The sequence below is a fragment of the Asterias rubens genome, chromosome 11 (genome assembly GCF_902459465.1).
Source record: "Asterias rubens chromosome 11, eAstRub1.3, whole genome shotgun sequence".
In the NCBI taxonomy this organism is placed as follows: Eukaryota; Metazoa; Echinodermata; class Asteroidea; order Forcipulatida; family Asteriidae; genus Asterias; species Asterias rubens.
This window is the reverse complement of record NC_047072.1, coordinates 11,188,651-11,204,553: the sequence shown is the minus strand read 5'-3', so window position 1 is coordinate 11,204,553 and position 15,903 is coordinate 11,188,651. Positions and strand designations below refer to the sequence as shown.

At 38.2% G+C, this 15,903-nt stretch overlaps 2 protein-coding genes across 2 annotated transcripts; one reads left to right on the top strand and one right to left on the bottom strand.

The window, feature by feature from the left end:
- The first annotated feature begins 472 nt into the window (after positions 1-472).
- On the top strand, positions 473-8,205 carry LOC117296912 (fucolectin-1-like). Its single transcript, XM_033780018.1, has 5 exons — positions 473-690; positions 3,310-3,441; positions 4,938-5,027; positions 7,158-7,403; positions 7,676-8,205. The coding sequence occupies exons 1-5, from the start codon at positions 582-584 to the stop codon at positions 7,957-7,959; spliced, it is 861 nt and encodes a 286-aa protein (XP_033635909.1). The 5' UTR covers positions 473-581; the 3' UTR covers positions 7,960-8,205.
- A 2,986-nt stretch (positions 8,206-11,191) lies between these two features.
- On the bottom strand, positions 11,192-15,641 carry LOC117296752. Its single transcript, XM_033779796.1, has 4 exons — positions 15,516-15,641; positions 14,015-14,556; positions 13,353-13,540; positions 11,192-12,400 (listed from the first exon to the last, which is right to left on the bottom strand). Exons 2-4 carry the CDS (start codon positions 14,474-14,476, stop codon positions 12,013-12,015), a joined length of 1,038 nt encoding a protein of 345 aa, XP_033635687.1. The 5' UTR covers positions 14,477-14,556; positions 15,516-15,641; the 3' UTR covers positions 11,192-12,012.
- Between the last annotated feature and the right edge of the window lie 262 nt (positions 15,642-15,903).

Genomic DNA, 15,903 nt, shown 5'->3' with positions numbered 1-15,903 from the left:
GATGACATGTAAGGACAATTGGAAATCAAGAGACTATTCAAAAAAAGTCCCTTTTCCAACAATTGCTCTTTATAACAACACTGCCATTCAAGGATAATGCAAGTTGGAGAAGCCAAATCATACTAATTAAACTCGTTAATAATGTTGCCGTTCAAAAACCTTTGCATATTAAAATTGTTTTTAAATGTGCTAGAAATTCCGAAATGAATCAATTTAATAAGAGTGGTAATTGTTGTTAATGCAGTATTATATTATTAAAACTTTATAAACAGTAACATTCCCAAATGTTTGGAAATTCAAAATGGGCAAACTTCCACTGGATTTACAACTAATGTTAAAATAAAATACAACACAATTCATGAGCCTTTAGCAGCGGCCGATGACGTCATGCTCTTCCTTACAAACCGCGCATGGCTTGTTTTCGTTGTATAATTACTGTAAGTCGCGCGACGCGATTGCAAACTGAGCCTATTGGCGAGGTCACCTTTCAAAACACTTAATCATCTTTTGCGGAGCACGTCGCTTTTCAAAATATATCGGGGAAAAGGAAACGATAATACCAGTATTTGTGGTTTGTCAAAATGGGTCAATGCGAGCGTATGTTGGAGGAGAAAAACCTGTTGATACTTCTATTTGGAATCATCTTGTTGTTTTACCCGCTATCGTGCCAGTGCCTTAATAATCTCACAGGTAAGTGTCTACCAAACTAAGTGGATTTATTTGTAACAAAATGCTATATTATGCGTGATCTTAAAAGTTGGGAGCCAACACATACATGACTATTATGAGGAAGCCAAAACCCGTAACATATCAAAATATCTTCAAGGGCAGAATGGCTTTTGCTTTGTCAACTCTCTTTATTTGCACTATAGGGACACGTTAAATAGATGCAGCATAGCCGTTATAATTGTTATGTTTCCGTGACAACAAATTGCGAAACAGTTCATACCCGCCGCATAACTGTGTCCTGTGAATACGAGGCGCTCTAGCCACAGGAACAATACTCTGAGGATGTCAACAACCGCAAATCAACAAAATGAGTAATATCTCCAAGAACATGAAGTGTCTTGGCCGAGCAGTCCATGTCAAACTTTGCGGGTCAGTAATGATCCCGGAATGACACTTGTGTCCATGATCAAGGCACTTAACAATAATTGCCTGCTAGAAAAATATTGTAATGCTACTCTCACACTGTGGCGAATATTCTTGCAAATATGAATATTTGTGACCCGCTACGTGAAAATGAGTCAGATGTCGCCCAATGCATTACTAAGTTATGGAAAGTTTAAGGTGGGAAAAAAATAAAATAAAAAAATAAAAATTGTGATCATACTTATGTCTTATTTGTATCCTTTCGTGCACAATGGTGTTTTTAAAATCACTTTACTTGTAATTCGTTTTTCAGAATTTTTTTTGTAGATGCTAATTTAAAACGGGAGTAACTCAGCAACGCGACACACCCCAAAGCTTAGACTTATACCAAATTACTGCTGCTGGTGTGTTCTTTCCAGCCATGCATACAACTCAATTCTTGAAATTATCAACATCTGACTCATTTTCACGTAGCGGGTCACATTTGAAATTCGGGATGGATTCGCCCAACAGTTGCGATTGGATAGTGAACATGTTCTCGGTCGTCCCTCAACTTCTCCTTACCAATATACTACGCAAATTAATACGCACGCTTTACCGACAGTACCAATGGCTTACTAATGCTTACAAAAACCGATGGCGAATTACCATCTTCACAACATTCGCTGAAATTTAGGAAGCGCTTCGTATTGCCCCTCTCACAAAGTGGCGAATGTTCTTGCGAAGATGAATATTTGAATTTCGCGTTGAGTTCGTCCAAAATGGCGGTTGGATAGTGAATATTTTCATCTCGGTCTCACCCATCGAGCATCCTCGTACGGCCGCCTCTCCTTACCAATATCTTACGAATATATTACGAATGCTTACCAACGTTTTCCATGACGAAAAAGGAGAAGAAATGCGTTGAAACCAACAACACTTTGATTAGCACACAGTTCGATGTATTGTGTTATTGATCGCCTTGATATAACAGTAATGAAAGTGGCAGTCCTGCTTCTGGGCGGGGGGGGGTTATCATTTCACGAAGACAAAAGTAGAAACGGTGGAAGGGGGAAAGCATGGAATGACGGCAAAAAAAAATAAATAGGAACAAGAAAATGAAAAGAGAAAACGAATTGATGGAGTCCTGTAAACAACATACTCTTACATTAAAGAAATAGCGTAAATAAATGTGTATAGTTTGTCATAGCAAGATCCCAAGATAACACCAAAGTTTTCTCTCGTATAGCTGCAATATTTTTACCTCTTGCCAATATCGTACATCACCTTCTCAGGTTAGCCAGGTAAAAATACATACATAACCTATCAAACCTGTTTTAAGTCCACAAAAAGCTTCCCGGCGTTTTTACAAGTGTAACGGATCAGTAAACTTGGTATGGCGTCATGTATATTTACTGTGCGTGTTAATTTGGTTGAATTTGTAGTATTTTTTTATAAAGTTCTATAGACAACAACACACCCGCAACGTCCGGAAATTAAAACTAGCCACGCTACCAGTGGATTCAGAATTAGAGTCAACAAATTAATACAACACAATTCATGACCCTTATAGCAGTGGCGCTCGGATGATGACGTCCTCTCACACCGCGCTTGGCTTGGGTGCGTTCGATTAGCTTCCCTGGTTCGACCCCGCGGTGCTCACTCGGGTGAGCCCCTGACAAGAGCTAATCGAACGATCACACTAGCCCTCTCGTGGTGACGTCATGCACCTAAGGTCACCCCCAAGTGAACCACTCCATAAAGCAGGGCACTGGGGGCTCACCCGGGTGAGCCCCTGGAATGACGTCAAAGCTATTCGAACGCACCGGGGGCAGACTGGGGTCGACCCAGGGAAGATAAACGAACGCACCATTTTTTAAATAATGATTCTCCAATATAAGTCACGCGATGCCGGTCGCAAGTTTTGTCTAATGGTGCACCACTTAAAGCAGTTATCGATCAGCTTGCGTGGAGATATTGGGAAAAGGTAGCTGTATTACCAGTAGTGGTGGTTTATCAAGATGGCTCACTGCGAGGGAATGTTGGAGGAGAAAAACCTGTTGATGTTTATCTTTGGAATCCTCGTGTTGTTTTGCCCGCTATCGTGCCAGTGCCTCAGTAATCTTAGTGTCTTGTAAGTCATTACATTGTGTTTTATGAACTATCGAAACGGTGTCACATCACTGACAAGCGATTTTATCTTTGGCTTTTGAAATTTTGTGTGCGTCATATTTTCAGTTTTGAATCTTCAGGGAAAGCAGGCCACCCAGGTCTCGACTACTGATTACGAAGGAATTCATCTTTCAGCAGATCTAGCGATTGATGGCGATCAAGGAACTATGCCTGAAGATGTAACTTGCACTCACAACCGTAAGTGAATAATAAATTATATTTCCCTCTGCTTACAGCATCCAAGAATACGTCGACGGTTACACTATTAAAGCCCGGTTCATACTGCGAATGTAGGAGTTGAACACAGTTCTGTTGCGAATTAATCGTTGCGAAGTCGTGACGTCAAAGGTCTAATCGCATTCGCATTAAAAGGAACCATGGACCGGACTTAAGTGAAATACAAACTGTGCCTTTTAAAGCAACAGGTTGAGCCGAAGTGGTCCCAAGAATGTTTGAAAACACTCGAGACTGGCACGGTAAAAAGAAACCCCATTGTTTTGTTTAGGAGTTAGTATCACAGCAGATCGGGCGATAGTTGACGAATACCGGCATAGATGTAGATGTAGATAGATAGCGATCTAAGATCTAATAATTTTATTGTGCTATTTTATGTAATTTAATGTTTTTGTCCATCCTGTCATTGGCGCTTGCGCTGTTGGATGTTGCTGAAATAAAAAATAAATAAAAATAAGAACACTATACATGATTTCAGTTGTTCTCATTCCAGTAAGTGTAGAATAACTTGCCAGTGTGTTTTCAGCATCCAATATTGTGCCTACTGTCATAGACACTGAGCACGTATAGACTTGGCAAGCCTAGTACATGCGTTTCCTGTTTCCTGTAAGCGTTAAAAGCAAATAGGGACCAAGTGGTACAACGAAAACAATGTTAGATTACGCTTGAAACCGGCGCGGTCTAAAAAAAGATTATATCTAGAATTTCTTTTTAATATTGTGGTAAGAAAGAGAGAATTAACACCATTTTAACAGTATAGTCTGGAATAGTTTGGTCTGGTACAGTCATGTGGAATCTGGCCTGTAAAAAAAGGGTTATTGTTTTTGGTTCGTATGAAAAAAAGAAAGAAAATAGCATAAAACCTTATTTGGTAACGAGTAATGGGGAGCTGTTGATGGTATAAAACACCGTGAGAAACGGCTCCCTCTGAAGTAACGTAGTTTTCGAGAAAGAAGTAATCTTCCACGAATTTGATTTGGAGACCTCAGATTTAGAATTTGAGGTCTCGAAATCAAGCATCTGAAAGCACACAACTTCGTGTGACAAGGTTGTTTTTTTCATTCATTGTTATCTCGCAACCTCGACAACCGATTGAGCTCAAATTTTCACAGGTTTGTTATTTTATGCATATGTTGAGATTCACAAAGTGAGAAGGCTGGTCTTTAACAATTACCAATAGTGTCGAACCCACGTTAAATGCGTTGACACCTTTGGTAATTATCAAAGACCAGTCTTCTTACTTGATGAATCTCAACATATGCATAAAATAACAAACCTATATGAAAATGTGAACTCAATCGGTTGTCGAAGTTGCGAGAGAATAATGTAAGAAAAACACCGTTGTCGCACAAGTTGTGTGCTTTCAGATGCTTGAAATTCGAGACCTCAGCTTTTTTGCGTCTCATAAAATCATTGCACAATTGTTGAAAAGTTTCTGTCTCTCCCATATATCGTTTTAGAGGGAGACCTGCATCCATGGTGGAAAGTGGACTTGGGAGTAAACCACTGCCTCGGTCGTGTCACCCTTGTCAACAGAGGAGATTGTTGTAGTAAGTGAAAGAGTAACCGTACCAAAACAATCTTTGGAAATATCATTTTAAATCTGTGGCACAGCTAGTATGCCAATATTATATTAACACAAAAAGCTACAAATTACGATTCAATAATACCTTTAAAAAGTCTTAAGGTCATCGTGTAGAACTTGGTGATACAAACATTTGTGGCAATTGTCATTGGAAAGACTTTCATTAGAAATACTAGGTATTTGCCTGATAATCATTTTATATCTATAGCTATAAGGACATTCCAAGTATTGATAGATCACTATTACCTCCCTATTTACCGTCACCCATGCCTTGTCCGCAGGTTCAGCCAAGAGAAGTATACAAGGAAATTCGTAAGCTTAAAACTAACAAGTCTAGTATTTCTGGTGATTTACCTGTACGTATATTGCGTGAGTTTGCTTATGAGTTGTCTTTTCCACTAACTGACATTCTTAACACTTCCTTTGATCAGGCCAAAGTCCCTGAACAATGGAAATGTGCTGAAGTAGTACCAATCCCCAAAACTAATCCTCCGACCATTGCTGAGCTGAGACCAATTGCACTTACCAGTTGTTTTGCCAAAATTGCGGAAACCTTTGTAGCTAAATGGTTGTTGGATGACGTTGCCGGGAAATTGATATTAACCAATTTGGCAATCAACGCAAATTATCCACTTGTCATTATTTGGTAAAATTGTTGCATCAGTTGTACGAAAATGCAGACAACCCTAAATCAATTTCCACCATTGTTTTAACGGATTTCTCTAAAGCATTTGACCGAATTGATCATAATATACTGGTTCAAAAACTGCTTCAGTTACAAGTACGGCCATGTATTGTGTCCTGGGTTATTAGTTTTCTTGAATGTCGTAAGCAGCGTGTGAAGTATAAAGGAACATTTTCCGCCTGGGAAACAATTCACACTGGAGTCCCCCAAGGAACCAAAATTAGGCCCAGTATTGTTTCTTATTATGATCAACGATGCTTGTATTGATGACAACACCCCTTTATAAATATGTTGATGACTTAACCTTTGTTGAAAGTCGAAATTCTGTTCAATTACCTCATATTCAACAGTCCTTAGTCAATCTACAAAACTGGACTTCCGTTAATAACATGAAGTTAAATGCAGCCAAATGTTGTACAATGTCAGTGTCTTTTGCCAGAAACTTGCAACATCATGAAATCCTGCTCATTAATGACACTCAATTAGAAAATGTGCATTATGTTAAAGTGTTGGGTGTGATTATTCAAGACAATTTAAAGTGGGACAGACATGTCAATGAGATAATCAAAAAATGTAACAGAAAGTTGTACATGTTGCGTTGTTTACGTTCTCATAATCTACCTGTGAATGATCTATTGGCAATTTACAAGGGTTATGTTAGACCTGTTTTAGACTACTGTGTTCCTTTGTTCAATGGTAATCTAACTAAAGAGCAGGTCAACAAATTGGAACGTATTCAAAAAAGGGTGTGTCGGATAATTTTTGGTAAGAACTATTCTACTTATAGGGAAGCTTTAAATGTGTGTAAACTTGAAACCCTTGAAAACCGTAGAGACAAACTGTGTAGCGATTTTGCTTATTCAATCGAATCCCATCACATGTGTAGAAATTGGCTACCTCCCCATAGAAACTGTCAGATCAATTTAAGACACACCAATAAATATGACCCACCCAGATGTAAAACAGTTCGCTACAAACAAAGTGCAATTCCTCAAATCGTCAGTCTGTTAAATGCCTTTTAATATAGTTATGTGTGTATATATAATTGTGCCTACTGGTTTTTTTACCAATGTATTTTTGCCAATGTATATAATAATAATTTTATTTGATGTCCTTTTCTATGTTAACTTCTACTTGAAGTAATTTTTTTAACATATTATGATGTTGACATGTGCAATTCAGTTTTTTTTAACTGCGAGTCATGTTTTAATAAACCATTTTTGAATTGAATTGAATTGAATAAGATTACAAGTAAACAAGCATTATATTGAATTCGTTACTGTTAGTTGTTTGTTGAATACAACAACAATGAAACACTCAAATTTCTTTCAAGAAACGTTCGTATCAAAGTTAAATAATGTATAAGTTTGCCTTTGAGTTTAAAAAGGTGTCAACTTCTTTCACTGACAGGTGAACGTTTGTCTGGCGCCACCGTGAGAGCAGGTATAGAGAGCGACATTTCCATCAATGCCGCGTGCGGGTTACCAGTGACATCAGTCCAAGCATCGATCCTTGGGGGACACATACCGATTTTGTGTGACCCGCCCGTGATTGCCCGATACGTCAGTGTGGACGTTTTGGATGGAACCTACCTAACACTGTGCGAAGTGTTAGTTGAAGAGTACCCAATCGAAGACTGCCTTCATAATATTACAAGTAATGATTTACGTAAGACGGTTTTTGTACTGTTTTTTGGGTGTGTACCGTTTGTTTTTAAGAACATTTAGATTTTCTCAAAACACCCCAACTTAATGATTATTGATTGTATTTTACTGTGTTATTGTACTCCAGGTATTTGTTGAGGAAAGGCTTCGCTCAACTGTGACGACCGGACAAATCAATGTTGAAGATGTGTTAAGACAAAGCAACTCATTTTGTTTAATATATATTTTGTTTTATTTTATCGACTATTGTTTGCTTTTCTACAGCTGCAATGACTCAGGACACGCCATTCACCGTCACTAGTATGGTGTCATCACTGCTATTCGATGGGAAATGCATTGTCGACCCACGCCCTCTGTCGGTCGTTCACATGAAGTCACTCACGCGCTGTTTCCAGCAGTGTTTAAAGATGAATAAAGGGTGTTGGTCTTTCGACTACGTCATGACTTCTGGTCAGTGCAGGCTCTACGATGTAAAAGCTGACGCCTTGGGGGCAGATGATGAGCCAGGCTGCAAGGTGTACGTGGTGGTCAGTTTGTGGATAAAATAATACTGAACTATTAGTTCAAACTATCGATTGATTATTGTGTCGATTGGTTTTCAGTGAAATTTATAACACTTGTGTTATCATTGTCAGATCTAAGTGCACTCGGCAGAATGTTAAATTTAAATGTTGTTATAATTTAATTAAAATGTTATAATAAATGTTTTGCTATAAAACAATTGGACAATTTCTGAACAGAACAAAAATGAAAAGTTCACAGATTTACAAATAACTTACAGGGTTTACAGAAGGTAATGGTGAAAGACTTCCCTTGAAATATTATTCCATGAAATGCTTTACTTTTTGAGAAAACATTAAAACAATTATCAATTCTCGACATCGACAATAACGGATTTATTTTAAACATGTCATGACACGGCGAAACGTGCGGAAACGTGCGAAAAAGGGTGGGTTTTCACGACTCCGATGACCGATTGAGCCTAAATTTTCACAGGTTTGTTATTTTTATATATACGTTGCGACACACGAAGTGTGGGCCTTGGACACAACTGTTTACCGATGTTGTGCAATTGCTTTTAGGTACTATTTGTCAGAAAAATACATAGTTTAACCACGAATAAAACTTGGTATGAATAGTGACGTCACAGGCACGTGACTCTGCTGCACGCATTGCAAGTTCTTGCTACTTTGTATCGGCCAAACAAAATGTGTAAAATGTGTGTACAGTTTTACAAAATACATTTGTACTAGAAAATAATAGAATGTTGAGACTATAAGTGAACCATAGTGGATAGTTACTTCAATAATGTATACTCTGACAACAATCCTAAATTTCAAAGAATAACTAGCTTTATGCATTTCTTATGCTCTGCTGACAATTGTTGGACCCAATCTGTGTTAACCCGTGGCTCAAGGTAACTTTAACTCACACACATGAGACATGAGCCATGCAGTGACATTTAAAGTGTCCGTTTATGATTGGATTTTGGAACCTTTTGAATGTTTCAATCCTATTATAACAGTAGACATAACAATACATACAAACAGAAACTAACCTATGAAAATGGTTGCTGAAATATATTTCCCAATGATATCTTTTCGCAGCGTACTAAAACTCACAAGTTTATACTATGGTAAAAATGTTATTAAAGACAGTGTACACTATTGGTAATTGTCAAAGACCAGTCTTCTCACTTGGTGTATCTCAACATATGCATTAAATAACAAACCTGTGAAAATTTGAGCTCGATCGGTCGTCTAAGTTGCGAGATAACTATGAAAGAAAAAAACACCCTTGTCACACGAAGTTGTGTGCTTTCAGATGCTTGATTTCGAGACCTCAAGTTCTAAACTTAAGGTCTCGAAATCAAATTCATTGAAAATTACTTCTTTCTCAAAAACTACGTCACTTCAGAGGGAGCCGTTTCTCACAATGTGTTATACCATCAACCTCTCCCCATTACTCGTTACCAAATAAGGTTTATGCCAATAGTTATTTTGAGTAATTACCAATAGTGTCCACTGCCTTTAATGATTTATAATCAGTGATAAAACAATTTTGGAGTATTTCTTGCTGTAACCTAATTTTGCTTAGCATGTTTCTATACTAAATGTAATTTACTTTAATATCGAAAGTTATGATGTACTTGTAACTTTGTCTTTTTTGAGGTTTTCTTGTCAAACAATATTATTAAAAAGTCAGAACGTTAATGAATAATCGGTGCTGAATCAATGATTGCGTAACATTTTGCCCCATCTTAATAAACTCGGATACTTTGTTTCGGTTGGCGTCATTAAGAAATGTTGTAGTAGACACTTCTTGTGTATTAGCAGCTTGATACTAGTGGTTGTATCCTGCACTGAGTGTTTGGAGAGACACTCCTCTATCAATCGGCTTCCATTATAAAGCCACCATTCGATCCATTACTGAGAAACCTGTCGAATGAGGTGCATGCTGGTCTACCCAGCAAAAGCAATCAAACTTGATCGCTAGCTAGACCAGCATGCACCCCATTCCACGCCTAAAGGCCCGGTCACACAGGCCCCGATAGCAAGAACGAAAACGAGAACGATAAAAATGGACGCCCTCGATTGGTTGAATTGCTCCCCGCTTATTCAACCAATCGAGGGCGTGCATTTTTATCGTTGTCATTTTCGTTCTCGTTATCGAGGCCTGTGCGACCGGGCCTTTAGGAGTGCGCCCGAGTATTTGCGATATGCTTTCAATACAGCCTACTTGACTTAAGGCCGTGTCCGAAACGACGACTTCGGCTACAGCTACGTCTAGATCAGCGCGTCTACCAGTGTTGAGGAATAGCAGACGCGCGCGATCTAGCCGTCTATAGCTGTAGCCGAAGTCGCCGTTTCGGACACGGCCTATTGTCCTCCTCTTTGTTTACCGGACCCAACAATCTTCAAATTACAGCGAGTAAAAGAACTCAGCAGTCAAATATTGGTCACACGATCTAAAACCCGTACAGAATATTTCGCAATTTTCCCGCGTCCTTCACCGTCTTTCGTTTTAGACAACGGGTTTTTTCCCGACTGTCTTATTGCACGAAATTCACATAATATCATCTGTCATCGAAAATGTTGATATCACATGTTATTTTAGTAAGGAATGGAATCATGAGTTTATCTTTCTGGTCCAGCAACAGGGACCCCTCTTTGTTCGTTTTTACAAACACTTTAAAGTGTCTTCTAAAAATAGAAAAAATCGGACACAGCAAATGAGCGCTATGTTCTGTTATAATTTGCAAAGAACTGTGTGCTTTAAGATGCTTCCCATGTCTGTAGCCTTTCTCAAATTTAGATGTTTGGTAAATAAGTACCCCTTTTTTAAAACTACACTGATCTGAAGGGTGTTGTTTCAAACACAATTAACAGCTCTCCAGTGCTCTTTACCAAGATGGTTGTAACTCTGTGGAATAATTGCCAAAGGTTTACTCTCCCTTTTAAAGACACTGGAGACTATTGGTAATTGTCAAAGACCAGTCTTCTCACTTGGTGTATCTCAACATATGCAGAAAATTTCAAATCTGTGAAAATTTGAACTCAATTGGTCGTCGAAGTTGAGATATAATAATGAAAGAAAAAATGCACAAGTTACGCACAAGTTATATGCTTTCAAATGCTTGATTTCGAGACCTCAGCTGAGGTCTCGAATTCAATTCAAATATTTTAGTGAGAATTTACTTCTTTCTCAAAAACCATGTTACTTCAGAGGGAGCTGTTTCTCACAATGTTTTATACTATCAACAGCTCTCCATTGCTCGTTGCCAAGTTAGTTTTTATGCCACCAAATCAATAATTATTTTGAGTAATTACCAACAATGTCCAGTGCCCTTAACAGCACAAACCATTTCAAAGCACAAAAGATTCTGTCTAACAAAATATAAAGGCATGATATACATTAGTAGCTTTGGTGATAATTGAGAAACAAAGTTGTTCAGTTTTTTAAATCTGAAAACTGGTTGTTTGTAAAGTTAATACTGGTGTGAATCCTCAGAAAAGTGCTGTGGTCTTTTGGATGGTTTTTGTGCATCTTCAGGTTATGAACAAGTTGTTAAATATTCTAGGTATGACAACAGATACTGAACCACTTTCTCTAATCTGATTGAGATGTCTTAGATTTTTCTCTAATTAACATACACAGGTAGCAGTCAGTAAAAGTGAGATTTTTTGCTAAATGGTAAATTAAATTTTGCTGAAAAATAAATGTACAAAGACTTGAAACAAAACACTAATTTTGCCTTCATTTGCTTTCTTTGTCTTAATAAACAATTATTCCTCTTCCTTTCTACAATCTTTACAGAACCACTTGCGCTTTGGAGCAACTTTTAGTTTAACACAGCTCATATGAAACTGTTTTATTTGACATTTATCAGAATAACATGAGACAAATTGTGCCTTCAAATCTGCTCGTCTGCAGTAGCACCACACTGTGGGCTGCCCTTCATTGCCAAAAGTAGCACTTAAATCCTGCACAGCTAAAGGCCTAGATTGTGTAAACCACTTTCCAATAACTTCAAACAAAATACAGACTTTATAAAAGGAAGAGACCTTTTCCAGTATACATTTAAAGAAATTTGCATTAAATTATATCCTTTGTATGTGTATTTGTGATGGAGTCCACACAACAAAATCACAGTACTTCCTTTTGGTTGAATGGAGTTGAGTTTGAATTTGAAAGTAATACTGAAGATTTTCCTTCAGTTGAGTACCTTGGTCAGATATGGATAAATAAAATGAGGGGTCAGCACAAGCAGTCTCCATAGGGACATCCTTCTTACTGTAAGGACATTTAACCTCCAATACACCATCACCACAGCAGTCACAATGCACAAGGCCATCTGGTGTAGCTCCAATGAAGGGTGTGTCTGGATTGATGAACAACCCAGCATCATTGATAGAGAAGGATGAATGCTTTGATGCTGTGACTTTAAAATATGCTTCCCTTGCAGTGCGCTCATGATCACATCCCCATCTGCACAAAAACAATACATCCATGAACTATTTAGCATGATCACAAATAAGTAACAATTGATCAAAATATTTTAAATTATCACACAAGTGCCAGTGGAATACAGGAAAATATAGCCTGCGTCCTATATCCAACGAGGCCTTTGGTATTGTTTGATATGTTATATGTGACGCAGACCAATATATTTTTCATTATTCCACGAGCACACATGTGATAACACATATGATTTATCTTCCAGCCTCATTAAGTCAACATCAAAGTTTAAAATTTCAGAGCGTTATTTCATGACGAACAATGAGCACAGGCAAAGTTTAGAATGTAATTTTTGCACTGACCGTATGCCAACTACGTATGCGGAGCTTGACACATTGACACTCGCAATACGCAGAGAGCATTTTTCTTGTGCTAGCCACTTGTTGTGCTTAAAGGCAGTGGACACTATTGGTAATTGTCAAAGACAAGCCTTCACAGTTAGTGTACCTCAACATATGCATAAAATAACAAACCTGTGAAAATTTGAGCTCAATCCGTCATCGAACTTGCGAGATAATAATGAAAGAAATAAACACCCTTGTCACACAAAGTTGTGTTTGTTTAGATGGTTGATTTCGAGACCTCAAGTTCTAATCTGAGGTCTCGAAATCAAATTCGTGGAAAATTACTTCTTTCTCAAAAAATATGGCACTTCAGAGGGAGCCGTTTCTCACAATGTTTTATACCATGAACCTCTCCCCATTACTCGTCACCAAGAAAGGTTTTATGCTAATATATTTATTTTGAGTAATTACCAATAGTGTCCACTGTCTTTAAGCAGCTCTATAAAATTGGGCCCTGGGAGTAGGTTATGGCCTGATATCACACAATGATTAGAGCATCTGATTGGAGGATTAGCGCATATTGGAATCATTAGAAACTGAGAAAGCCAGGTCACATACGTAGTATAGTAAGAATGAACCTTGTTGCTGATGTTTCAAACTTATAAGCATCTGGGTAGCACATTCGTTTGATTAGGGAAACGGATGGTTTGTTTATGCTAGTGTGTGCCGCTGCTTTAATGTTGGATGCGGTTATCCTTCCTGCTCTCTGCTGGAACCAAATCGGCGATTTGGTTTGTTTCCGTGTAGCTTGCTCAAGTACGGCAGCCTGCAAATAACATAAATATGATTAATGAAGTGCATTCCCTATGAATACAAATAGGCCCACTACATATACTCACCAACATAAATTGAAAAATCATAATCTTAGTAATATCAAAGTCTTATATAGTGCACGTATCTACCAAGAGGGTACTCAAGGTTCTTAGTATCCTTGATTCTGATTGATCGATCCATAGCAACAAGAGTGTGATTTAAACCTATATTGCACGGCCCATATCACACCCTGCGTATGGTGTGTTCTATGTCATGGGTCAAGTTTGCTTGAAGATAAATATGTTATAGTTAGTCCATGATAATTCGATAAATTCAAAACCAACGTTGATATTGGCTATACTGTTTTCAATATCGTATCGTGACGATGTTATCGTCATAACGTCCAGACATTTTGGCATGTACATGTAGTGCCATTATTATCAACGTTTTTGAATGGTTAACATGAATTTGTTTTCAAATATCTCACCTGTTCATCAGTTATGCTTAGTCTTGACAGCACCTCCTCTGCTTTATCCTCCAACTGCTTGTAATTAAGAGTCAAGTTTTGTGGGTTGTAGTGAGTCATGATAGATGGCGGCAATGAATGTAGCTTAGGTATGAAGTCAGCACTATACTGTGGGAGAGTTGACAACACAGTAATTTTTACACCACTATTGTACAATGCCTTGTAGAATTCGTCTCTGGCATGTGAAGAAGGTGGCGGTAGGGGTTTGGCAGATGACTTTGGAGTTGGAACTTTGAAGTTGATGTCGGGCCTTGAGAAATCTACATCTGATGCAGGAACACATATTACTTGGGTTTTGGAACCTGGATTCAACCATCTGCATGGAAGATCAGTACAAGAAGCCCTCACTCTTGATCTGATAGCTGCTTCAACTGCAAATAGAACAGCAGTGATGTTGGAACAGGTTTCACCCATTCCGGCCATACATGTGCAATGTTTCCATCATCTTTTGCAGCCACCCATACCTTCAATGAAGCTTCATTTTGTTTCTGAGAATGTCCAACCTGATGGGTAAATAATTAAAGACTCATATTGGTATATTCATGAAACAATCATTAACGTTTTCTGAAACCATTATTATTCTCTCACAAGGTTCAATTTACTATCAAAAAGTAGATCTTAAACTACAGTTAAAATTGAGGCTAGAAAGACCTGCTCTTTGGAATGTTCCCATCCAGAGAAACACAGATGTAATAATGGAAATGGGCTTGGTCTTTCATTCAAGGAGTACAAATCCATGCAAGAAAATGGGTAAATTGCTTTTTAAAGAGCAATTTGCAAAGGATTCTGAGAACATAGGGCCTATGTGGGGGGGGGGGGGGGCTGCCATTGCACCACTTTTTTGATCATGCAGTTTACCAATAAATTAATTGTTGCCCTTTTTTCAGCATGTTATTGCCCCCATCCCTAGATCCTTTATTATCAGTAGTAGTTGTTATCTTCAGTTCAGCACTGTACGCACTCTACAGTACTAGCACTGTACTCGAACTACAATCTAGATTGTTCCCAATCCTTTTAAAACTAAATAATTAAATTTTGATTACTTCTTTTTATAGCCATGCCCAGCATGGTGACGGTCACCTTGTTGGTGGTAGCTAGTTATGTAAATGTTGTCAGTAAATGCCAGGTGAGGGATAATACATGTTAGAATAAACTGATAATTTTGTTGACTCGTATCGTATGCCGTGTATCACATCAGGCCGTTACTACAAGAAATGAAAGATTCGTTAATTTAATGGAGAATCTAGTACTAGTTGTTTAGAGGTACATACAATACATACATGTACATTGCGTACTTAAGTCTTAAAGTATATCAAGTCACGATCACAAGTTGTACTTGTATGATTGTATAGTCAGTTAGTACTGATACGTAGATCGTACCCCGTACATCCCATGCCGTAAGAACAGTGTAAAGTAAATAGGCCTTTTATTACGTTTTTCCAACAATTCAACTTGTACTTACGGAAGCCGTCATGACATAATGGCGACCTTTTGTCTTTGAAGATCCCACGGCCACATCAACACCACCAATCAGAAGGTTTCCAACTAACCCAGCTGTGAAGTATTTGTACGCTTCCAGGCTCTTGTAGCATTTCAACTCTGACCCCGAGTAATGAGAGGGTGTGTGTATTAAGTAGGTGAAAATGTCAGGGGATTGAACGTGTGGATTTTCTTTAGCACTGACTAACGATGTCATACGGTCTAGCGGAATGATGTACGGGTCACAGAAGCCACCTACCAATTCAATTTTTCCCACATACCTGGCCCGACTCACGAAATCCAAGTTTTCGGCGTATGCCGACAAGTATGGGGCAAAAGTTGCCATATTTCTGTTTAAGTTGAACGCAAAT

What these genes read in the sequence shown, in the direction of transcription:
- LOC117296912 (XM_033780018.1), top strand. Translation starts at nt 582, where the DNA reads ATGGGTCAATGCGAGCGTATGTTGGAGGAGAAAAACCTGTTGATACTT. An exon ending in TGTAACTTGCACTCACAACC is followed by an intron (nt 3,442 to 4,937) that starts GTAAGTGAATAA and finishes ATATCGTTTTAG; the next exon opens with AGGGAGACCTGCATCCATGG. An exon ending in CAACAGAGGAGATTGTTGTA is followed by an intron (nt 5,028 to 7,157) that starts GTAAGTGAAAGA and finishes TTTCACTGACAG; the next exon opens with GTGAACGTTTGTCTGGCGCC.
- LOC117296752 (XM_033779796.1), bottom strand. Translation starts at nt 14,476, where the DNA reads ATGGCCGGAATGGGTGAAACCTGTTCCAACATCACTGCTGTTCTATTT. An exon ending in TAAGCATAACTGATGAACAG is followed by an intron (nt 13,541 to 14,014) that starts GTGAGATATTTG and finishes TGTTATTTGCAG; the next exon opens with GCTGCCGTACTTGAGCAAGC. An exon ending in TTTGAAACATCAGCAACAAG is followed by an intron (nt 12,401 to 13,352) that starts GTTCATTCTTAC and finishes GTTTTTGTGCAG; the next exon opens with ATGGGGATGTGATCATGAGC.